Source organism: Bufo bufo, chromosome 11 (genome assembly GCF_905171765.1).
Source record: "Bufo bufo chromosome 11, aBufBuf1.1, whole genome shotgun sequence".
Lineage (NCBI taxonomy): Eukaryota > Metazoa > Chordata > Amphibia > Anura > Bufonidae > Bufo > Bufo bufo.
The window spans coordinates 74,828,921-74,855,374 of record NC_053399.1 but is presented as its reverse complement, the minus strand read 5'-3'; the positions used below and the strand labels follow the sequence as shown (position 1 = coordinate 74,855,374).

At 43.3% G+C, this 26,454-nt stretch overlaps 1 protein-coding gene across 1 annotated transcript in view; it reads right to left on the bottom strand.

Annotated features, from left to right (window-relative positions):
* LOC120981622 (NACHT, LRR and PYD domains-containing protein 3-like) overlaps positions 1-26,454 on the bottom strand; it is a 3,400,916-nt gene that overhangs the window by 203,766 nt on the left and 3,170,696 nt on the right. The window contains exon 12 of the mRNA XM_040411191.1: positions 11,877-12,047. Coding sequence (XP_040267125.1) covers positions 11,877-12,047 — 171 coding nt within the window. The remainder of the gene's footprint in view (positions 1-11,876; positions 12,048-26,454) is intronic.

The following is a 26,454-nucleotide window of genomic DNA, read 5'->3' as shown; positions in this document are numbered from 1 at the left end:
TCATATTTTTTGAATTTAGGATCTTGCCCTAAATGGGTGTTTAACTAATAGTAGAATAGAACGACAGTATGTAAAGGGAGTATCTCACAGGGCCTGAACCAGTATAGGCCTAAAGTAATTATTTCTTTGCCCAAAATGGCTGTATTTCAAATGGCTGTATTTCAAATGCCTGATTCAAACCCCTGTATGTAGGGGGGGTATCTCACAGGGCCTGAACCACTGTAGGCCTGAAGTAAATATATCTTTGCACAAAATGGCTGCATTTCAAATCCCTGAATCAAACCCCTGTATGTAGAGGAAGTATCTCACACGGTCTGAACCCCTGTAGGCCTGAAGTAAATATATATTTGCACAAAATGGCTGTATTTCAAATGGCGGTATTTCAAATGCCTGATTCAAACCCCTGTATTTAGCCTGAACCAGTGTAGGCCTGAATTCAATATTGGTGCACCAAATGGCGGTATTTAAAATCTCTGAATGTAACCCAAATGTATTAAGGGTGTATCTCACAATGACATCTGCATCAAAGGCTGCCAACAACATTTTTTGTGCCCAAACGAGTGTTTGTTTAACAACTGAATTTGACAGCAGTATACACCCTGTACAGAATTATTAGGCAAATTAGTATTTTGACCACATCATCCTCTTTATGCATGTTGTCTTACTCCAAGCTGTATAGGCTCGAAAGCCTACTACCAATTAAGCATATTAGGTGATGTGCATCTCTGTAATGAGAAGGGGTGTGGTCTAATGACATCAACACCCTATATCAGGTGTGCATAATTATTAGGCAACTTCCTTTCCTTTGGCAAAATGGGTCAAAAGAAGGACTTGACAGGCTCAGAAAAGTCAAAAATAGTGAGATATCTTGCAGAGGGATGCAGCACTCTTAAAATTGCAAAGCTTCTGAAGCGTGATCATCGAACAATCAAGCGTTTCATTCAAAATAGTCAACAGGGTCGCAAGAAGCGTGTGGAAAAACCAAGGCGCAAAATAACTGCCCATGAACTGAGAAAAGTCAAGCGTGCAGCTGCCAAGATGCCACTTGCCACCAGTTTGGCCATATTTCAGAGCTGCAACATCACTGGAGTGCCCAAAAGCACAAGGTGTGCAATACTCAGAGACATGGCCAAGGTAAGAAAGGCTGAAAGGCGACCACGACTGAACAAGACACACAAGCTGAAACGTCAAGACTGGGCCAAGAAATATCTCAAGACTGATTTTTCTAAGGTTTTATGGACTGATGAAATGAGAGTGAGTCTTGATGGGCCAGATGGATGGGCCCGTGGCTGGATTGGTAAAGGGCAGAGAGCTCCAGTCCGACTCAGACGCCAGCAAGGTGGAGGTGGAGTACTGGTTTGGGCTGGTATCATCAAAGATGAGCTTGTGGGGCCTTTTCGGGTTGAGGATGGAGTCAAGCTCAACTCCCAGTCCTACTGCCAGTTTCTGGAAGACACCTTCTTCAAGCAGTGGTACAGGAAGAAGTCTGCATCCTTCAAGAAAAACATGATTTTCATGCAGGACAATGCTCCATTACACGCGTCCAAGTACTCCACAGCGTGGCTGGCAAGAAAGGGTATAAAAGAAGAAAATCTAATGACCTGGCCTCCTTGTTCACCTGATCTGAACCCCATTGAGAACCTGTGGTCCATCATCAAATGTGAGATTTACAAGGAGGGAAAACAGTACACCTCTCTGAACAGTGTCTGGGAGGCTGTGGTTGCTGCTGCACGCAATGTTGATGGTGAACAGATCAAAACACTGACAGAATCCATGGATGGCAGGCTTTTGAGTGTCCTTGCAAAGAAAGGTGGCTATATTGGTCACTGATTTGTTTTTGTTTTGTTTTTGAATGTCAGAAATGTATATTTGTGAATGTTGAGATGTTATATTGGTTTCACTGGTAAAAATAAAAAAATTGAAATGGGTATATATTTGTTTTTTGTTAAGTTGCCTAATAATTATGCACAGTAATAGTCACCTACACACACAGATATCCCCCTAAAATAGCTAAAACTAAAAACAAACTAAAAACTACTTCCAAAAATATTCAGCTTTGATATTAATGAGTTTTTTGGGTTCTTTGAGAACATGGTTGTTGTTCAATAATAAAATGAATCCTCAAAAATACAACTTGCCTAATAATTCTGCACTCCCTGTATAAGGCTACTTTCACACTAGCGTTCGGGGCTCCGCTTGTGAACTCCGTTTGAAGGCTCTCACAAGCGGCCCCGAACGCATCCGTACTGCTCCAATGCATTCTGAGTGGATGCGGATCCGCTCAGAATGCATCAGTCTTGCAGCGTTCAGCCTCCGCTCAGCAAGCAGACACCCGAACGCTGCAAGCAGCGTTCGGGTGTCCGTCTGGCCGTGCGGATGCAAACGGATCCGTCCAGACTTACAATGTAAGTCAATAGGGACGGATCCGTTTGAAGTTGAAACAATATGGCTCAATTTTCAAACGGATCCGTCCCCCATTGACTTTCAATGTAAAGTCTGGACGGATCCGTCTGAACTACTTTCACACTTAGAATGTTTTCTAAACTATAATGCAGACTGATCCGTTCTGAACGGATCCAAACGTCTGCATTATAGGAGCGGATCCGTCTGTGCAGACACCAGACGGACCCGCTCTGAACGCAAGTGTGAAAGTAGCCTAAGCCTGTAATTTTACACGTGCTGATGCTGCAAGGCCTGAAAATAGTGTTTTTTGTTAAAAAAGTGTGTTTTTCAAACCACAGAAAATGATGGGTGTATTTCTAGCTTAAATTGCATACTGACTAATACAGATGTTGTAGATTCCCCAAAAAGTCTTTTTTTGGTAACAGAATATGAAAGTTGTATATTATTAAACTTGAATTTAACACTTGCAGATATGGAAAATGCAGTTTCTTTTTTAAAAGTGTGTTTTTCAAATCACTGGAAATGATGGATGTATTTCTACCTTAAATTGCACACTGACTAATACAGATGTTGTAGATTGCAAAAAAAGTTATTTTTTGGTAACAGAATATGAAAGCTGTATATATTAAACTTGAATTTAACACTTGCAGATCTGGAAAATACTGTTTTTTGAAAAATATTGTGTGTTTTTAAAACCCCAGAAAATGATGGGTTTATTTCTACCTTAAATTGCACACTGACTAATCCAAATTTTGTAGTATGCCAAAAAAAATTGTGATTTGCAATGTCCCAAAAGCTCAGATGCAGTGCTGGTGCACTGAGCTTGCATAAAATGGCCGCCGCCGCCACCCACCTAACTAACAGAATTATAAAAGTTTTTTTTTTTTGGTCAATGGCCTCAGGGCAGGGTAAAACGATTGTGTCCTGCACCCACACAACTATTTCTATGTAGATCGCTGAGTTAGATTCTCTCCTATTCTCTCGCTGAAATCACAAGTCCAGCAGCATCCTCTCCCTACACTTGCAACAGCAGAGTGACGTGCAGCGCTACGTGACTCCAGCTTATATAGAGCCTGGGTCACATGCTGCTCTGGCCAATCACAGCCATGCCATTAGTAGGCATGGCTGTGATGGCCTCTTGGGGCAAGTAGTATGACACTTGTTAATTGTCTGCTGTGCAGCCTTTCAAAAAGCGCCAAGAAAGCACTGAACCCGAACTTTTCCGGAAATGTTCGGGTTCGGGTCCGGGGTCCAAAAAACCTAAAGTTCGGTATGAACCCGAACTTTACAGTTCGGGTTCGCTCAACCCTAGTAATCACCCAAGGTCTATGATTAAATCCCTACCCTACTCACAATTTATTAGGGCACAGCGGATCACCTCAGTGACAGCACTCTGAATGTGATGGTGGAAACACATTTCTGGATCGTGGTTATCCGTTTAGACTTCTGAAGCAACAAAGGGACAGGATTCAAGATAGGGAATATGCAATAACAGCTAAAAAACAGACCTGCACTAATATGAAGAGAATTCCATTTATCTCCACATATACGGAACACAGTATAGACCTTTCCAAAATTATTAAAAGACATTGGAACATATTAAAGGGTTGTCATAGATCATTTACTGAATTTCAGTCACCACCAGTGATCTCATACCGTAGATCCAAAAGCTTGCGGGATCAACTTGCAAGAGCTGATGTTGGTCCAAGTAAAACATTGAAACAAACTACATTATCTTCGGCCGGACTTGGCTGCTTCCCATGCCTTAGTTGCGTAAACTGTCGCTACATAGTGAAAGGGAAATTTTTTCTTCATCCCCACACAGGGACACAATATCCAAAACGTTTTCATTTAACCTGTAATTCAAGTTAAGTTGTATATGTCCTCACTTGCCCATGTAAACTGTTATACGTGGGAGAAACCTTTTACGGATTTAAAAACACGTCTCAACAACCATAGATTATCGATTAGGAAAAAACGCTCTGACTTGCTGGTCTCAAAACACTTTTTTGAATTGAAGCACACTGAAAGGGACCTCAGATGTTGTAAAATTGACCATGTACCTATACCAAGACGAGGAGGTAACAGATCAACTCTGTTGAAGAAGAAGGAACTAGAGTGGATCTATGTACTTAATTCCCTTAAACCTAGGGGTCTCAATGTAGAATGTAATGTAGGGATGATTGTGTAGAATTGTGGCTTGCCCTTGGTCCCCTTCTGCTCCTGTCTGACTATTGATGCATTTTTGTGTTGGGTTGTTAGTATTTGGACTGTTATTAGTTTACTATAACCTACATACTAAGATTTCTTTTTTTTCTGCCTAGGTATGCTTGATGGGTTATTGGCATGAAGATATCTGGGCGACACACTGGTCTGATGTCCCTGCGACCTCTGAATATACATGATTTATATATGCTGTAACATATTGTATGTCCCTGAATTGCGTAAATACAATATGGATATGTCCCTCTGATATGTCTCTTTATGGAATGTTGCATGATTTGGAGGAGATCCCTCTTGGGCTCTGTAAGGATCCACAGGGATAATAGTAATGGAAACGGTATGAACATGCAGGTGTCCATTCGACTTTCCCAGTGTTATGTGATGACAATGTTCACTTGACGGTGAACAATTGTCTCTAGCTTTGATCCGTTATTGTATAGCCCATGTGAATGCAAATATGAATGAGATTGGCTCTTTTGAGGAGATCTGGACCTGCGCGATAATCCGGTATTTGTGCCATGACTCGTGTGGTCATTGACCTCGTTCAAGATGGCCGTTTGAAGTGAGAGACCGATTTGCGCATACTCCAGGAGGGCCTCCTTCGTCACAATGACGTATATGCTTCATACTCAAATCGGGGCATGCGCAGTAAAATCTAGTACACGCCAAGGCCGACATTGCTGCATGCACGGGATCGCGGTTCATCGAATCAGTGTTTTCCCAGCGTTCGTGTTATCTCTCCTCAGCATTACTAATCACTTGCACATGTCACTTTACACTATTAACTATTTCAGCACTTTGGTTATATAAAGATATGATGTTTAGAGGTTATATAAGGGATCTGTATATGTCATATATAACTTCACTAATCATGTTCTAATAGCTACAGCAGCATTTTATCACAACTATAATGTAAATTTGTGATTATGATATGTTTTTAGCTTTTGTATTTGGACACTAAAGAGTTAATTCACTGATAATGTATTGGTCACATGATATGATGTAATTATTTCTGGGTGTATATATATTGTTCACTATGTCCTGTTATTTTTCTTGAGAAAGGCTCTAGTGCAGAGCCGAAACGTCGCCATTTATTTCCTGGAGTGCTGCCCTTTTTTCCACTTGTAATTGTGGGATTGGCTTTTCCCTGTGGGCCGTGCACCCACATCCAGTTTTGGGATGTGCTGCCTTTTTTTTAATTTATATATATATATATATATATATATATATATATAGTCAGGTCCATAAATATTGGGACATCAACACAATTCTAAAATTTTTGGCTCTATACACCACCACAATGGATTTAAAATGAAACAAACAAGATGCGCTTTAACTGCAGACTGTCAGCTTTAATTTGAGGGTATTTACATCCACATCAGGTGAACGGTGTAGGAATTACAACAGTTTGCATATGTGCCTCCCACTTTTTAAGGGACCAAAAGTAATGGGACAATTGGATTCTCAGCTGTTCCATAGCAATGTGGGTGTTATTCCCTCATTAACCCCAATTACAATGAGCAAATAAAAGGTTCAGAGGTCATTTCAAGTGCGCTATTTGCATTTGGAATCTGTTGCTGTCAACTCTCAAGATGAGATCCATAGAGCTGTCACTATCAGTGAAGCAAGCCATCATTAGGCGGAAAAAACAAAACAAACCCATCAGAGAGATAGCCAAAACATTAGGTGTGGCCAAAACAACTGTTTGGAACATTCTTAAAAAAAGAAGGAACGTACCGGTGAGCTCAGCAACACCAAAATACCCGGAAGACCGCGAAAAACAACTATGGTGAATGACCAAAGAATTATTTCCCTGGTGAAGAAAACACCCTTCACAACAGTTGTCCAGATCAAAAACACTCTCCAGGAGGTAGGTGTATGTGTGTCAAAGTCAACAATCAAGAGAAGACTTCACCAGAGTGAATACAGAGGGTTCACCACAAGATGTAAACCATTGGTGAGCCTCAAAAACAGGAAGGCCAGATTAGAGTTTGCCAAACGACATCTAAAAAAGCTTCACAGTTCTGGAACAACATCCTATGGACAGATGAGACCAAGATCCACTTTACAGAGTGATGGGAAGAGAAGTGTATGGAGAAGGAAAGGAACTGCTCATGATCCTAAGCATACCACCTCATCAGTGAAGCATGGTGGTGGTAGTGTCATGGCGTGGGCATGTATGGCTGCCAATGGAACTGGTTCTCTTGTATTTATTGATGATGTGACTGCTGACAAAAGCAGCAGGATGAAATCTGAAGGGTTTCGGGCAATATTATCTGCTCATATTCAGCCAAATGCTTCAGAACTCATTGGACGGCGCTTCACAGTGCATATGGACAATGACCTAAAGCATACTGCAAAAGCAACCAAAGAGTTTTTTAAGGGAAAGAAGTGGAATGTTATGCAATGGCCAAGTCAATCACCTGACCTGAATCCGATTGAGCATGCATTTCACTTGCTGAAGACAAAACTGAAGGCAAAATGGCCCAATAACAAGCAGGAACTGAAGACAGTTGCAGTAGATGCCTGGCAGAGCATCACCAGGGATGAAACCCAGCGTCTGGTGATGTCTATGTGATCCAGACTTCAGGCTGTAATTGACTGCAAAGGATTTGCAACCAAGTATTACAAAGTGAAAGTTTGATTTATGATTATTATTATGTCCCATTACTTTTGGTCCCTTAACAAGTGGGAGGCACATATGCAAACTGTTGTAATTCCTACACCGTTCACCAGATTTGGATGTAAATACCCTCAAATTAAAGCTGACAGTCTGCAGTTAAAGCACATCTTGTTAGTTTTATTTGAAATCCATTGTGGTGGTGTATAGAGCCAAAAATGTTAGAATTGTGTCGATGTCCCAATATTTATGGACCTGACTGTATATATATATATGCAGAAAAATGCACTCCGGTCATTTTTTATTACACCCAAGGTGAATTTTTTTATTACACCCAACAGCCAAAGGCCCTATTGAGAGAGCTGAATTGCTGCATTGCTGTTGGGTGTAATAAAAAAAACTCACCTTTTCAAAAGATGTATATTCAAAAGATGAGGCAGCACTCCAAGGATAAAGTGAAAAACGATGGACCCTTTATTTACCCCTCTGCCAATAAAGGGTCCATCATTTTTCACTTTATCCTTGGAGTGCTGCCTTATCTTTTGAATATACACTGCTCAAAAAAATAAAGGGAACACTTAAACAACACAATGTAACTCCAAGTCAATCACACTTCTGTGAAATCAAACTGTCCACTTAGGAAGCAACACTGAGTGACAATCAATTTCACATGCTGTTGTGCAAATGGGATAGACAACAGGTGGAAATTATAGGCAATTAGCAAGACACCTCCAATAAAGGAGTGGTTCTGCAGGTGGTGACCACAGACCACTTCTCAGTTCCTATGCTTCCTGGCTGATGTTTTGGTCACTTTTGAATGCTGGCGGTGCTTTCACTCTAGTGGTAGCATGAGACGGAGTCTATAACCCACACGAGTGGCTCAGGTAGTGCAGCTTATCCAGGATGGCACATCAATGCGAGCTGTGGCAAGAAGGTTTGCTGTGTCTGTCAGCGTAGTGTCCAGAGCATGGAGGCGCTACCAGGAGACAGGCCAGTACATCAGGAGACGTGGAGGAGGCCGTAGGAGGGCAACAACCCAGCAGCAGGACCGCTACCTCCGCCTTTGTGCAAGGAGGAACAGGAGGAGCACTGCCAGAGCCCTGCAAAATGACCTCCAGCAGGCAACAAATGTGCATGTGTCTGCTCAAACGATCAGAAACAGACTCCATGAGGGTGATATGAGGGCCCGACGTCCACAGGTGGGGGTTGTGCTTACAGCCCAACACCGTGCAGGACGTTTGGCATTTGCCAGAGAACACCAAGATTGGCAAATTCGCCACTGGCGCCCTGTGCTCTTCACAGATGAAAGCAGGTTCACACTGAGCACATGTGACAGACGTGACAGAGTCTGGAGACGCCGTGGAGAACGTTCTGCTGCCTGCAACATCCTCCAGAATGACCGGTTTGGCATTGGGTCAGTAATGGTGTGGGGTGGCATTTCTTTGGAGGGCCGCACAGCCCTCCATGTGCTCGCCAGAGGTAGCCTGACTGCCATTAGGTACCGAGATGAGATCCTCAGACCCCTTGTGAGACCATATGCTGGTGCGGTTGGCCCTGGGTTCCTCCTAATGCAAGACAATGCTAGACCTCATGTGGCTGGAGTGTGTCAGCAGTTCCTGCAAGACGAAGGCATTGATGCTATGGACTGGCCCGCCCTTTCCCCAGACCTGAATCCAATTGAGCACATCTGGGACATCATGTCTCGCTCTATCCACCAACGTCACGTTGCACCACAGACTATCCAGGAGTTGGCAGATGCTTTAGTCCAGGTCTGGGAGGAGATCCCTCAGGAGACCATCCGCCACCTCATCAGGAGCATGCACAGGCGTTGTAGGGAGGTCATACAGGCACGTGGAGGCCACACACACTACTGAGCCTCATTTTGACTTGTTTTAAGGACATTACATCAAAGTTGGATCAGCCTGTAGTGTGTTTTTCCACTTTAATTTTGAGTGTGACTCCAAATCCAGACCTCCATGGGTTGAAAAATTTGATTTCCATTTTTACATTTTTGTGTGATTTTGTTGTCAGCACATTCAACTATGTAAAGAACAAAGTATTTCAGAAAAATATTCAGATCTAGGATGTGTTATTTTTGTGTTCCCTTTATTTTTTTGAGCAGTCTATATCAATCCATTAGCCGTTGAGCCTGCGGCTTAGAGGACTTTGCACCCACATTATTGTACTAGTGCTGCTGTGGAATTTTTTTGTTTGCTATTTATATATATATATATATATATATATATATATAAAATCAAAGAAACGGACAGCACTCCCAGCCCAGTAGAAAATACATGGTGGTATTTTCACCCATGTGGCACAGTGAGGCAACGTTTCGGCTCATACAAAGTGCCTTTCTCAAGCTTTAGAAAGGCTCTTTGTATGAGACGAAACGTTGCCTCACTGCACCACATGGGTGAATAAACCACAGTGTATTTTCTACTGGGAGTGCTGTCCGTTTATTTAATTATTACATAGGGTAAGGAGCCATACCCCTGGACATAGCACCCATTCTACTATTTTTTTTTCATCAGTGCCGCCATTTTTTACATTTTATATATATATATATATATATATATATATATATATATATATATAAAATCATACTTCTGATATATGAATGCATAATATGTGGGAAACTACTACTGATGTTTTTAGCCATAATATATTTACATATATTATAATATATTATATATTCTAAATATATAATTATATATGTAAATATATTATGGCTAAAAACTTATATATATATATATATATATATATACATACAGCAAAAACGAAGTGTCAAACTTTTAAAAAAACGTGAACTATACTGGATCTATACTTTGGGCACCCTGAAACCCCAGGGCTTAAATGTGGAGTTCAGGATAGTCTGACTGCTGACTATGCATGTCCTTTCTTTTTCTGATTACGTTTATGGAAAATAACATGTGCTATTTATCTAATTGGTTTTCTCCTTATCTTCTCTGTTTTATACAGGATCTTACTATGACTTCATACTATGAATGGTAGTTGGGGTGAAGACTGGAGGAACTGTGTCGGCGATCCTCATTTACATTCTTGTACTTATCTGCGATGCTGAATGGTGAAGTGATTGTCCCTGTCTGTCTGCTGTGGCTCTAGCCCCTGTAAGTGGGACTGGGGTCACACCACACGGACGGTTGGATAATCCTGCTGTTATCCTCATTTTTTTATAAATTTTTCATATATCTTTGTTATTGCAAGTTTACCGATGCATTGGATCCTTGCGCTCTTGCAGTCTGTTATGACTGATCCCTGATTTGGATCGGTTACTACATGACAGGCACGAGCGCTTTGGAGCGGATGCGCCGATATATCTGGACGATGGGGTGGAGTTGGTATGAGAACCACGCCCCCCTGTCATGACGGATGTCCTGACGGTGACCGGCATTGAACCGCCGGCCCCCGATCTATGGATCGGCTTCTCTGCTGAAAATGCGGTATATATCTTATCAACTAGTACTCTGTGAAGCTGGATGGGCGTTAACGCCTGGTGGCGCATGCGCCCTTACTCCATTTTTTCCATTGTGGCCATCTTTGTTATGGCCAGCAACGTCACTCAGTTTCGATACAAGTCTCGCGATAATATACGGCGCGGCATATGCGCAGCTGCTGTTTCCGGACGCCAGCAGTCTCCACCATGTTGCTTCAGCCTCTTACCCATTCAAAGGTTTTTAAGTAATTTCTTTAATTTATTCACATATTTGTTCACTTCTGCAATAATCACTGATTATGCAAGATTGGGGCATATTGTACACATTATGAATTACACTATGAATTTTTATGTATGCGCCTACTCGTCACTATATGTACACTAGTTGTATGGATGAATTATACTCTTTATATGACTGTAAATTTTTATATTCATCTTATTTATGTTTATGACCATTGGAATTGATTTGTAATCATGTTAATCACTGCCACTATTTATGTATGCCATTATGCACATGTTACTCAGCTGGACAAAGGCTCCATAGAGAGAGCTGAAACGTTGCTGCTGGTTGGGTGAATAAACCTTCCACTTTTTTTCACAAACTTGGAGTGCTGCCTTCGTTTTTGCTGTATGTCTACAATCTGGACCTTGGTCACAGGTCTCATAAGGAGGACTTTTTGCACCCGCATTTATTTTTTGAGTGCTGCTTCTTTTCTTTTCTCTTCTATATATATATATATATATAAATGTTTGTGAAGGGATTAGAACTCCGAACCTTGTAAATTGGAGGCAAGGACCTTAACTACTATACTATACAGCTACATGTTAACCTGCACAGAAATATAAATAAAGTCTTCTGTTGAATAGGAATACTCACTACATCAGAAACTGCTATGAGGTTTTTCTGACATGGTTTAGCACTCAGCTTTATAGCTGAGTGCATAAGGTCCTTGCCTCTATTGTACAAGGAATTCGGTGTGCAAATGCCAGCAAAAACTTAACAGAAATAGATGCTAAATTACATTTAAATGCACTCGAGCATCGCGCTTGAGCACACGCGGTGTTCAGCCGAGCATGCTCGATCAACACTAATGTGGAGCATAAAATAGAATAAAATCCATGTATAACTTGTGCCCCACATGTCTCAGTCCTGTACACATCTCTTCTACTCACCGTAATTCCTCTATCCTGCAGGCCGGACTGGACAGAGCCTCCATCAAGTCACTGAAGTGAGGACCAGACAGACGGTTACGAGACAGGTCAAGTCTCTTTAGGGACTGATTATTCCTTATTACAGATGCCAACTGGATGCAGGAAGTGTCTGGTAGACCATTTTCAGCCAATCTGTAAGAATAAGAAGATGAGATGTGGGTGAGGCATCGACAGAGCGTTAGTATAAAATCTGTAGATTGTGGAGAGAAAATGTCCCCGGCTGTTAGTAAAATCCATAAATGTCATCACTAGAAGCGATGATATAGCGGCTGCTATATGATATGGAATCCCTGAGGAATGTCCTCACTTTATGGCATGTTCACATGTGGCTAGGATTGCCAACCGGCCAGTAACTGACCAGCCAAGCTGGTAAATAAGTGCTCCTGCCGATGCCAGTAATTTTTTTCTACCGCCAATAATAATTGCCGGTATTTTCCTATGTGGACTGTTACTAATGAATGCTTCCATTGTGGAGCGCTCATTAGTACAGCCTTTAACTCCCGCCTCTCCCCCGCTTGTGTTAAAAGAAAAAAAAAACTCTCCTCCTCCATTTGCTGGCGCCGCTGTGAACACTCGCTGCTCACTGGAAGCTCAGGACAGGACCTGTATAACGTCATAATGGAAGAACGCAGGTCCTGTCATGAGCTTCCAGTGCAGCGAGTGTTCACAGCGGCGCCATCAAGTGGAGGAAGCGAGTTCTTTTATTTTTTATTTTTATTTTTTGCGCAAGCAGATAGTGGGCACTACATCTCTCTCCATACAGTATTAGAATGTATGGGCTCCGATAAGCCAAAGTTATTACTTTGCGACGTCACTTGAAATTGTGTAATAACTTCGGGAATTGATTGGGTACAGCCATCGCTGTGTGAATGTGGATCAGGCTCAGTGAAATCACTAATGAGAAGAAAAAAAATCATAAAGGGACCAAAAAAATGTAATGCTCCGAGCTTCAGGAGAACCTCTTATGTGACATTTTACTGCCTGCAAGGCACCAGTAACAAAAACCACAGAGACATGGACATGGAAGCCACAAACACAGGTCAAAGTTGACACACAAAACCGCAGCCAGCACGCAGTCCCAAGCAACCAGCATACACAGGTGTCAGCCTGCAGCCAGTACGTGAGAGAGCTTGCAGCCAGCCTACACGGCACTAGTGACAAGAACTGCATGGAGATGCAGACACGGGAAGTGCACACATTCACGGGCATAGTTCACACATGACACCGCAGTCAGCACGCAGTCCTAAGCCGTGAATAAGGAAGACTAGCAGTGAGGAGAAGAAACACGCCACCATCTTTATGTACTAACTGTTCACTGAGCGCGGATCAAAACAGTTTGTGGAATTTGTATAGAAAAGGAGGATCTGACCCTTCTCCTCTACAAATCCTGCTGCTATATTTCTACGCGATCCCAGAGATATAACACATATAATTTTTAATAACACCGATATTAGAAAAACACCATTAACATAATATGTGTCAACACCCAATAAACCACCAAATGCATACACACATATATTATATTAAATTCAATCTTTATTGATTAAAATTGTATAAATACATGATTGTGCATAGATTTATACAATTACAGGATAATTCTGCGACAATATAAAAGGTTCACTCCTTGCAAAATTTATGCTGGCAATAATACAGGTATAACAAACACTGCATAGTGGCAATAATGTACTGTGCTAACCGAACAGATGACCGAACAGATCAGGTGAGTTTAATAACCCTATGCTGGTCTAAATAATGATGCTTTGTCATATACACTTAACCTATAGGATCCAACCTTAGAGGTCAATGACCATGTATACCGAATAACTAATCGCATGGTACAAAGGTATGGACTAAATGATTCGAACTCCACCTGAATTATAGAAACCTATATCTGTAGGCTAAGGTGATGCAAAAACGGAAGTGTCTACACCATGGCAGTGTCAAAGAAGATGGTATCTGCACTAATGGCAGCACTGCACATAACCTACAGAAAAACCCCTCTGTTAAGCCTCTTTCACACTGGCGTGTGCTCCCCGTTGCCGTATTGCGGACCGCATTTGTGGATTCGCAATACACGGGTTCCGTTCCGTGGGCATTCCGCATCACGGATGCGGACCCATTCACTTGAATGGGTCCACAGATCCGGAGATGCGGAATGGTGCGAAACGGAACCCTACGGAAGCACTACGGAGTGCTTCCGTGGGGTTTCGTCCCGTACTTCCGTTCCGCAAAAAGATAGAACATGTCCTATCTTTTTGAGGAATGGCCGGATCGTGGACCCATTCAAGTGAATGGGTCCGCGATCCGCTGTGGCTGCCCCACGGACTGTGCTCGTGCATTTTGAGGGTCGCAGCAAGGCCACGGGGCGCACACGCCAGTGTGAAAGAGGCCTTAGTCTAAGGCTTTGTTCACAGGTGTGTTATTTAATCTTGATTGTTGTGGGGATATAAGTGCATTTGGTGGTTTACATATAATTTTTATACAGAAAAAAGTCATGATTCGCAGTTTTTTGTCGCTTCAGCTCCTACAAAAAAATTTGAATAAAAAGTGATCAAAAAGTCATACACACTACAAAATGGTATCAATGTGCTATACCACCCTGTAAAAAATTAGCCCCCACACAGCTCCACAAACAAAAGTTTCCCACTACATTGTATACAACCGTAAAGGTTCCATTATAAAGTACAACTTGTTCCGCAAAAAGCACGTCCTCATACGGTTATATGAATGGAAAAATAAAAAAGTTATGGCTTTGGGAAGACAGGGAATGAAAAACGAAAATAAAAAAATTAAAAATTTCATTTAGGGGTTAAGGATGGGATTAGTAATAGTGGGTGGAGAGGCAGATGGAGTCCATAGAACAGAGTCAATGGACAGGGGAGCAGTCTCCAAGGCTTCAAGGGAAAGCCAACGAGGAGCATCTATGATGGAGTGACGGAGGACTAAGGCCTCTTTCACACAGGCTTCATGGTTTTGGGCCGGAAAAGATGCAGGTGCGTCGCAGGAAAATGTGCAATTTTTCAGCGCGAGTGCAAAACATTTTAATGCGTTTTGCACGGGTGTGAGAAAAATCGGCATGTTTGGTACCCAAGCCCGAACTTCTTCACAGAAGTTCGGGTTTGGGTTAGGTGTTGTGTGGATTGTATTATTTTCCCTTATAACATAGTTATAAGGGAAAATAATAGCCTTCTTAATACAGAATGCTTAGTAAAATAGTGCTGGAGGGGTTAAAAAAAAAAGAAATTTTTTTTTAACTCACCTTAATCCACTTGTTCGCGCAGCCCGGCTTCTCTTCTGTCTTCTTTCTTCAGGACCTGGGTAAAGGACCTTTGATGACATCACTGCTCTAATAACATGGTTCATTACATGATCCATCACCATGGTGATGGATCATGTGACGGACCATGTGATGAGCGCAGTGACGTCACCACAGGTCCTTTTCCTACTGCACAGCAAATATGAAGATAGAAGAGAAGCCGGGCTGCGCGAACAAGTGGATTAAGGTGAGTTAAATTATAATTTTTTTACCCCTCCAGCCCTATTGTACTATGCATTCTGTATTAAGAATGCTATTATTTTCCCTTATAACCATGTTATAATGGAAAATAATAATGATCAGGTCCCCATCCCGATCGTCTCCTAGCAACCGTGCGTGAAAATAGCACCGCATCCGCACTTGCTTGCGGATGCTTGCGATTTTCACGCAGCCCCATTCACTTCTATGGGGCCTGCGTTACGTGAAAAATGCACAAAGTAGAGCATGCTGCGATTTTCACGCAACGCACAAGTGATGCGTAAAAATCACTGCGAGTGTGCACAGCCCCATAGAAATGAATGGGTCCGGATTCAGTGCGGGTGCAATGCATTCACCTCACGCATTGCACCCGTGTGGAAATCTCGCCCGTGTGAAAGAGGCCTAACTGAGCTATCGGAGCTGCTTGGTGGTATTTTTGATAATTCGGTACCCTGAGACCTCCTCTAAGTTTACCGTATGTCTATATAAAGTGGAACAGAATTATACCAAACAAATCCAAGAGACGTCAGTTGTATGGTTTTCAGGAAATATGTTGGAACTGCGATCGGCAGAGCTCTAAATAGTATAATAATACGGGCAAGAAAGACATTTTTAGAGAGTTAACTCTCCCGATGCGAGATGTGTGGTAGACGCTCCACCTTTCTAGAAGTCTCAGCTTTCTGAGGAGCGGTGGCTGATTGTGTGAGTAAAGTGTATTGCAGGAGGCTGTTAACAGAATGGGAAATTAGAGTCGTGAAACTTCCAACTATGGGAGCGAGATATTGAATGCTTTCGATTCTGCATTATTAAGGCTAGGGCTACACTGCTCCTGTAATGATAGTCAATGGTGTCGCACAGCAACATGCGACATACTGTGACAGTCGCCAAAAATCCATCCAAGTTGTGCATCAGCATGTGGCAGTGTGACACCATAGACTACCATTACAATAAATGTGTGACTTTTCTGTGACACATGTTGCTGTGTAGCCCTAACCTAGTAGTGAGGCCTGAGACTGCCCTGAACCTGGACAACTCTAAAAGCAGATTAGCGAGGGAAATATGAGATGATTCAGACGACCGTATGATTGGGTCCGTATCCGTTCCGCAATTTTGGCCCATTCCATGGCCCGCAAAAAGATAGAGCATGTCCTATTCTTGTCTGCAATCATGGACAAGAATAGGCATTTCTATCATAGTGCCGGACATGCGCGGTCTGCAAAATGCGGAACATACATAGACGGTATCTATGTTTTGCGGATCCGCAATTTGCAGACCACAAAACACTACTGCCGTCTAAATGAGCCCTTAGAATGTAATCCGCAAACATTCACATTTTATGGTGGATGGATGCAAGTTCCAGACCTTTAATATCAATATTGCTATGAATACAGAACGCCTTGAGTTCTAGCGCCAATATAAACAATAAAGGGGACAAGGGGCATCCCAATCGTGTGCCCCTCCAGATTGAGAATAGTCCAGAAATCCTTTATAGTGGACAAATCTGAACTGACAGGCTGTTCACCCGCCGGAACAGCCTGCCGGCGTTCCTTGCCGCTAGTGTGAAAGGGGCCTTACATTGCATTACAACATTCTGCTAGGTAAGGATTAAGAATGGAGGAGAACTTTTTATAATATAACCCAGAAAAGCCATTGGGGCCTGGGCGTTTCTGAATCTTAAGGGAAGCAATTTCCATTCTACCGCTATTGGTCTCATTTCAGAACGTAGAGTCTGGTATGGGAGATAGACTAGTCTTCTGTAAATAGGTAGCGATCTGTTCAGAATAGGAGGTGTTTGGTTGTAAATAGAGGTGGGATAGGAAGGATTTTTCAGGATTAATGGTTATTGTGAAAAAAATGTATGTGGGGGTAGGACGCTAAAACAAAATAACTAATATTTTATTAAATTGTCTTGTTAAAATATAGGGATATCTACCCAGTACTGCAAAAAAGCAGCAAATAAATCTTCACTAATTTATGGGACCACCCTCGCCATAGATGGCAGTGGAGCCAACTCGGGATAAAAAAAGGGTGGATCCCACAAACTGAAACCCACACAACACTTAGGGGGTTACGACACCACAGGATCCTATGTGTGTGACCTGGGTGAAGGTACTATCTAGGTGGATAACTGGTCCCAGTAAGACACCAGGTATTATTTGCTGCTTTTTTTGCAGTACTGGGTAGATACTAGTGAGGTTTTCTCTGAACGAGAAATATCTTTTTCCTCTCAGACCATCACCATCTCTTCTGCCTTCAAGCAGGTCACCAGGATTTACAAAAATTTTGTGAGATCCTGGTGGGAGGTACAGTCCTTGGATACTTACATTGGGAACGAAATTGTCCCTCGGGGTCTTCGGAATCCCATCACACCAGCAGCTCGGCTCAGATCCACGGATTTTCTCAAAAAGTGGGAAAAAGAATCCGTGGATTCATCTCTGAGATTAATGAAACTCCTATTAGAGGAGGAAAGGAGTGTTCTGGCGTCTGTGGAGTTTAACTGAAGGAAGCGATTGAGTCAACAAAAAAATTCAGTAGTCACACTGATTTTAACAAAAGAATCCTTCAAATCTCCATAGAAAAATACACAGCTCAGCTTAAAGAAAATAAACACTCCTTGTTTAACAGGGACATCAGAGATTTCAAGGAGGGCAAAATCTTTGATTACAGTATCAAACACTCAGATGCCCTTGAGTTAGACACAGAGGTTTCATCTTCAGAGGGTGAACCCGAGTCGTAGCCTGCTGGTGTGAAGCGAACAGGGCCCCAGTCCACTAGAAGACCGTATGGTGGCAGAAACAGGGGTCAGGGTAGAAGGGGACGAGGGGGTAGAGGTTATAGTAGCAGTTGTTTTTTTTTAGACAATACCGCCCCGGTATCTCAATACCTGCTACGGAACAAACAATGATATCCCCCCAATCATCCCAAATGACATCTAACATCTCAGCCATTGCCAAGAAGGATGAGTTACAAATTATCAACTTATCTTCTCGTGTTGTTACCGCTATGGAAACCCACGTTTTACAGAAGGGCCTCTCGTTTGTCCCTATGCGAAGGTTTGACTGTTTCGGGTAGGTGAAAGATTTAAATTTGTTTGCGCGCAAACTAAAATGGCGCAAGTTTTTTGTCACCCATGACCGTAGAAAATGTGAAGAACTAGGAATCGAGATGTCGGACCTGCCAGATGTCCAAATTTTGGCTGACCTGTTTGCCGAGGGACAACGGGTTCCAGGGGATGGTCCCTTCAGTAACCTTAGACTGCCATCTACCAAAATGCCCCCCATCAGTGACTGTACTCCTATTGACACATTTGTGTCTGTGGTTTCCAGTAAGCTAAGTCAGATCGATTCTCATGCATTTAGCATGGACATCCTGAATGAACAGGAGAGAGAGGCTCTCTGGACACTCCAACAGGACAAGGAGTTGGTGATCAAACCCTCAGATAAGGGCGGGAACATTGTGATCCTGGGGCGCGAGCGATACCGCAATATGTGCATGAGAGTACTCAAGGATAAACTTACATATGAACAACTCCCATCTGATCCTACATTAGTCTATAGGACGGAATTGTCCTGTAATCTGAATAGAGCTCTAGAGCAAAAGCTTATTGATAGAACTGAATTAGCTTTTCTCCTACCTGCGCACCCAGTCACAGCCGCCTTTTATTGCCTTCCCAAAGTCCACAAGGGGTATGAGCCTCTAAAGGGTAGGCCTATAGTGTTTGGGACCAATTGCCTGATGGCCAATATCAGTACATATACGTGGAAACTGTTTTACGCCCATTTGTCAACAGTTTACCCTCACATGTCAGGGACACCATGGAGGTACTGGGACGTTTGAATGGTGTCCATTGTGACAAGGATACTTGTTTGGCTAGTTTGGACGTGGAGGCACTCTACAGCTCAATTCCCCATGATTTGGGCTGTGGAGCGGTCCTCACGTTCCTCCAGCAAAGAGGTGAGCACTGTAGGAACCACAACACCTTTGTCATGGAACTGTTGAGTTTCATTCTCAAGCACAATGTGTTTCTGTTTGATGGGAGGATCTTCCACCAGCTCAGGGGGGTCGCAATGGGCAGTCCCTGTGCCCTGACCTTTGCAAACCTCTACCTGGGCTGGTGGGAAAGAGAGGTGGTCTTCTGTGAGGATATGGAGCACTTAACATCTGTCATCCCCCTCTGGATCAGATACATCGATGATGTGCTGGTCCTGTGGGGGGGTGACAGAGTCTTGTTCCAGGAGTTTGTTGCAGCCCTGAATATCAATACACTAGGGCTATTTTTTACGTCAGAGATTGATTCTACCGTCATTTCCTTCCTAGATCTCACCATTTCACTTGACGTCGGTGGTCGTATCAGTGCTAATGTTTTTAGGAAGCCCACGGCTACGGACAACTTGTTGAAATGGGAGAGTGGGCACCCTTTGGCCCTCAAAAGAGGGATCCCAAAAGGACAATATTTAAGGGTGAGGAGGAATTGTTCTCTACTAAGTGACTTCAGGGTGGCTGCGAGAGATCTTCAGCAGAGGTTTCAGCGTCGCGGCTATCCCCAGCGATGCCTGAGACAGGCGTACCAACATTCATTAATTACCAACAGGGATCTTCTGTTATCCCCCAAAAAGAGGGATACTGGTGACAACATTGTCAGAATTATTGGCACATATGACAGTGCCCATGAGGCTGTACGCCAAATCCTCGTTGAACACATATTGGCAGTATGATCCCACCCAGATCCTCAGTCACTTACCGGCGTAGCAACAACTTACGAGACATGTTGACGCACAGTCTATATGCAAGCCCTAAACCACAGTCTTGTTGCGGAATCCGCTTACAGGGACGTTTCCCTGTGGATCTTGTAAATTCTGTGGATTTATAGACAAGACTAAGAGTTTTGCCAGCAGCACCTCAGACAAAACTTTTTTATCAGGTCATTTTACAACTGCAAGTCGGTTGGTGTTATTTACCTGATGACATGTGTTTGTGGCATCAAATATGTTGGCAAAACCATTAGGGAGCTCAGGCGATGCATTGGGGAACATGTTTTGGACATTACGAACCTAAAAGACACCCCGTTTGCGCGCCATGTATCGGATTTTCACAGTGGAAAAACATCATCGGTCAAATTTCAGGTGATTGATTCTGTGAAGATGTCATCCAGGGGCGGTGATTGTGACCGCATCCTGCAACAAAAAGAGGCGAGATGGATTTTTTCCTTGAATACCATTAAACCATCTGGCCTCAATGATGCCATCTCATTTGTCTCCTTTATATGAATGTACACTGGCTTGAATTAGTTCTATGTTCATTCATGTATTTAATTTGAGGGGTACTATCAGATATACACTCACCTAAAGAATTATTAGGAACACCATACTAATACGGTGTTGGACACCCTTTTGCCTTCAGAACTGCCTTAATTCTACGTGGCATTGATTCAACAAGGTGCTGATAGCATTCTTTAGAAATGTTGGCCCATATTGATAGGATAGCATCTTGCAGTTGATGGAGATTTGAGGGATGCACATCCAGGGCACGAAGCTCCCGTTCCACCACATCCCAAAGATGCTCTATTGGGTTGAGATCTGGTGACTGTGGGGGCCATTTTAGTACAGTGAACTCATTGTCATGTTCAAGAAACCAATTTGAAATGATTCAAGCTTTGTGACATGGTGCATTATCCTGCTGGAAGTAGCCATCAGAGGATGGATACATGTTCTCATTCTGTTTACGCCAAATTCTGACTCTACCATTTGAATGTCTCAACAGAAATCGAGACTCATCAGACCAGGCAACATTTTTCCAGTCTTCAACAGTCCAATTTTGGTGAGCTCATGCAAATTGTAGCCTCTTTTTCCTATTTGTAGTGGAGATGAGTGGCACCCGGTGGGGTCTTCTGCTGTTGTAGCCCATCCGCCTCAAGGTTGTGCGTGTTGTGGCTTCACAAATGCTTTGCTGCATACCTCGGTTGTAACAAGTGGTTATTTTAGTCAACGTTGCTCTTCTATCAGCTTGAATCAGTCGGCCCATTCTCCTCTGACCTCTAGCATCCACAAGGCATTTTTGCCCACAGGACTGCCGCATACTGGATGTTTTTCCCTTTTCACGCCATTCTTTGTAAACCCTAGAAATGGTTGTGCGTGAAAATCCCAGTAACTGAGCAGATTGTGAAATACTCAGACCGGCCCGTCTGGCACCAACAACCATGCCACGCTCAAAATTGCTTAAATCACCTTTCTTTCCCATTCGGACATTCAGTTTGGAGTTCAGGAGATTGTCTGCGCTTTCCCCGGGACTGATGTAGTCCCTCCCGCTGCTCAGCGATTCGTTAATCCTGCACCGAGCCTCCTGGCCGGATTGGCTGGCAGGCGGGGGGCGTGTCTAGCGGGGCGGGGTTTCTCCCTGTAAATCTCAGCGTTCTGTGAGCCGCTTCGCGGCCATTACAGCGCCGATTTGTTTGCACACCAGCTTGCTGCGCCTCAACCTAGAGGTGGTCAGCTTAGGCAGGAAAGTAGATTATAGTGACAACACCGTACCTCACACTAGAGGAATTCAGTGTTAGGCAGGTCACCCTACTGCTGCTTAGTGTTCATAGCCTCGGTCAAACCCCTATGTCAGAGGCTTTGGGCTTTATCACCTGTGGTGCACGTTGCTCCTGATGAAATGCATGTTTAAAGGGTTTCTACCACTTCGTTTTTCACATAATTAGCTTTAAGAGACACGCGCGATCCGCTAGTGTCTGCTCTACCAAACAATCCTAATATAATTTGTTGGTGGGTTTCAGTTTGTGGGATCCACCCTTTATTTATCCCGAGTTGGCTCCACTGCCATCTATGTGGCCGTTATGAGGGTGGTCCCATAAATTAGTGAAGATTTATTTGCTGCTTTTTTGCAGTACTGGGTAGATATCCCTATATTTTAACAAGACAATTTAATAAAATATTCATTATTTTGTTTTAGCGTCCTACCCCCACATACATTTTTTTGATTGTGTAAAATGACGCATACCCATTACAGCAATTTTCAGTTTTTTGTTAATGGTTATTGTGCCTTGAATAGTGCAGAGTTTATAAAAGAGCCCAGAAGATGGGGTTGATTGAAGTGTCCTAGCTAGTGGGGTGAACGGCTTATTGTTTAGGTTCTAATATTTCTGATGGGACCATTATTCAACAGTATAGGAGAGGCAATGATTGAGCTCTGTCTGTGGGCGAGAGAGAGCTTGGTGGGTGTCTTCAGAGGGGTTTGCCTTTGCCAAGACTTCACATTGAGAGACTTTTTGTTCACGTTCTTACTGCTTAAGTGTCCATTTGCAATGTACTGTTTTATGGGAGATAGGGTAGAGACTGAAGGGGACAGGGCCAGTGCAAGGATTTTTGTCAACACAAGCGAATCTACATTTTGGCGCCCCCATTCCCCATCATTTCACATTTCTGCCCCTCATGATTCATGTCCATTTCTTGCCCCCCCATCATTTTACATTTCTGCCCCTCATGAATCATATCCATTTATTGCCCCCCCCCCATCATTTCACATTTCTGCCCCTCATGATTCATATCCATTTCTTGCCCCCCCATCATTTTACATTTCTGCCCCTCATGATTCATGTCCATTTCTTGCCCCCCCCCATCATTTTACATTTCTGCCCCTCATGATTCATGTCCATTTCTTGCCCCCCCATCATTTCACATTTCTGCCCGTCATGATTCATATCCATTTCTTGGCCCCCCCATCATTTCACATTTCTGCCCCTCATGATTCATGTCCATTTCTTTCCCCCCCCCATCATTTCACATTTCTGCCCCTCATGATTCATGTCCATTTATTGCCCCCCCCCTCCCCTGTGGCAGTAAAGTAAAAGTCCGGTATTAAAAAAAAAAAAAAAAACGTTTATACTTACCTCCATGTCAGCGATGCGATGCAGGCCTCTTCCTCTTCCTGTGTTCCCACCAGCCTCTAGTGTTGAAGATTTGGTGCTCGTGTTCTTATTTAGCCTGTCTTTCAGAAAAGTTTATGATGGGATTCGAACCCATGACCTTTCACATCAGAGGCAAGGCATTTACCCACATAGCTATGAGAGCTGTATAGCCAGTTACTTAAAAAAATAATAATATATATATATATATATATATAAGACTTCTACTGTAGATAACATTGATACCTAGTGTACAACCATACACATGACAGTTGCCCCAACACACCCAGCTCTGCTACATCCATACACAGTGTGCTGGGCAGCTGTCATGTGTATGTACACTAGGTATCAAAGTAATCTACAGTAGAAGTCTTATATATTTTTTTTTAAGTAACTGGCCTTGCCTCTGATGTGAAAGGTTGCGAGTTCGAATCCCAGGAGAAACTTTTCTGAAAGACATGCTAAATGAGATTTAAATACACCAGGGTCTCGTAGCTCAGAGTGTGTGTTGCTGCGGCTGCTGCCTCAGCCTGTTAGCTGCGTGCCGCTCTGTGACTGAGACAGTGAGGGCGGGGGCTGGGCTAAATGTAAGTTAGCAAGTTAATTGTTTGCCGCGCCCTCAAGCATCCGCTTGGGCTGCCTTATGATAGAGCCGGCCTTGGAAGGGGAATTGATAGTAAAGTGTTCTACTAAGTGTGTTTTGATAGAGGAGAACACTTCATGGATCTGCAATAAGCAGGATACGGGTACGCTGACGCCACTTATGCAGTGGGTCAGGATATGGATGATAGTCTTTTGCAGTTGTTCGTGACGCCAATTGCAGCGTGTGCAGGGTACTATAACAGGGCCCTCCCAAGGTGTTATAACTCCCAGGTTAGAAATGCCAGAGTGGTGTGATTACCTATAATGTCTCTGTATGGTGATGATAATGGTGTCAACGATGTCTCCTACCTGGGTACGGCTGGACTCCTGGCTCTTGGCACCCTTGCAATAAATTGAGTGTATTGATAGGAGTAATAGAGGGATTTTGCAGCAGAAATTGATGTCCAGACCTTTGGTGAAGTTCAAGCTTATCTTTACTGAAGATAACTCTCATCCAAGCAATGTACAGCTTTGGTTTTAGGTCCCAGCAGGCTTTGGCAATGATAAGCAGGAATGAATCTTCTGCTCTATAAATCAGGAGCTTAGTAGCTCTAAAACTGTGGCAGGAATCTGGCTTCTGCACTTCTTTCTATCTTCTGCTTTATGGGGACAGACTAGCTGAGGAGGAATATGGCTTCTCCTGGGTCTCTGGACTTTACTCACAGATAGGCTCATAGGGAATGCTGTCGCGCTGGAACTCTGGAGATTGTCTGCTGTCTTGTCATCCAGCTGAGGCTGCAGGGCTCAGGCTGGGGATGTGATCAATGTCTCAGCCAAGACAAGATCTTGGCTTTGTTCCCTATATCGGGGAGCTCCTAACACACACCCTACCCCTAGCAGGGGGTGGGCTACACTACTCACTAACTTCCTTCTCCACCCAGGGTGTAGGCTGTGGGAATAGTCCACACCTCCACAGAAGGTGAGCTAAGCTGGAATGAACCATTCCAGTCTAGACATACTAAACTGTAACTAGTTCCTTACTAATCCATTGCTGGACATGGTTTATGCACATTTGTGAATTACATAATGTAAAATCATATCAGATGATAGGTAAAGGCTCTTAACAGATAGTAGTGGAGTAGAGGAGTGTAGTAACACAACTCTGCGGTGTTACAGATCATTAATAGAGGGTCATTAAGAGACCAGGAAGCATTGAGCGTTTAGAGAAGAGAGATAAAGAGGAAACTGACATGGGGCTATGGTTGGACCACATTGTAGTGTGTATCTTCAAATCGGATACCCAAGGGATGAAAGAGACTGGGGAAAAATATGGTCAATTCGGGGTTAAAGTTAGGTGAGGCACAGAAAAGTGCGTCCAGTTTTCAGTTGTGGGATGCGTTCCTCGCTAGACATCTACTAAATGGTATTTAGCTAAGAGAATTTTGAAAGTACTGTATCCGAGGATGCAATCTGAGAAGGAGGTAGAGGAACGGAGGGAGAGGCAGAGGATTTGTCCAGGTTTGGATTCAGTACGCTGTCTGAATCCCCACAGAGGACAACTGTGCCTACATTGTGAGAGTCTTTCAGTGTAAATAAGTCAGTTAAAAAGTGGGTCTGGTCAGTACTGGGGGCGTAGTAGGAGACTATGGTCACTGAGACATACTGGATTGTGCCAGTAACAATTAAATAGCGACACTCAGGGTCCACAATAGTGAGGAAATGAGTAAAAGGGACTGATTTACTAAGACAAATAGTGACTTATTTTTGTGGAGGCATTCGCCGTATAAAAGGTTGGAAAGCTGAAGTTCGGGATGTGTGTTTCATGATGACAAAGTAAATCCACATGCTTCTATAATACCAAAAAGCTCTGGATCTCTTGTTGGGTGAATTAAAGCCCTCTACATTGTGTGATAATTAGAGGTGGGACGACGAATCCGTCGAATTCACAAATCCCTCGAATCTTGCTGGATTCGAAGGATTCGTGGACTCGAATCCCGACCTCATTTTCAAAATTCGAATCCCTCGAATGTCTGCTGGGACTCGAACCCACAACCTTCTGTATCAGAGGCAAGGCACTTACCCACACAGCTATAAGAGCTGCATAGCCACTGACTGACAAAATATGAGACTTCTACTGTAGACTCTGTTAGCTGTTATAGCCAGTGTACATCTATACACATGACAGCTGCCCCAACACACCCAGCACTGCTATATCTCTATATGACAGCTGCCCCAGCACACTCAGCTCTGCTATATCTCTATATATGATAGCTGCCCCAGCACACCCAGCTCTGCTACATCTATACACATGACAGCTGCCCCAGCACACTCAGCTCTACTATATCTCTATATATGACAGCTGCCCCAGCATACTTTTCTGAAATACTTTTCTGAAATACACAAGCACTGACTCCATATATGGATATACAGCGTGGGACACAGGCTGGAAGAGGCCTGCATCGCTGACATGGAGGTAAGTATAAGTAATTTTTTTTTTAAATACCGGACTGTTACTGCCACATGGGGGGAGCGGGAGGCAC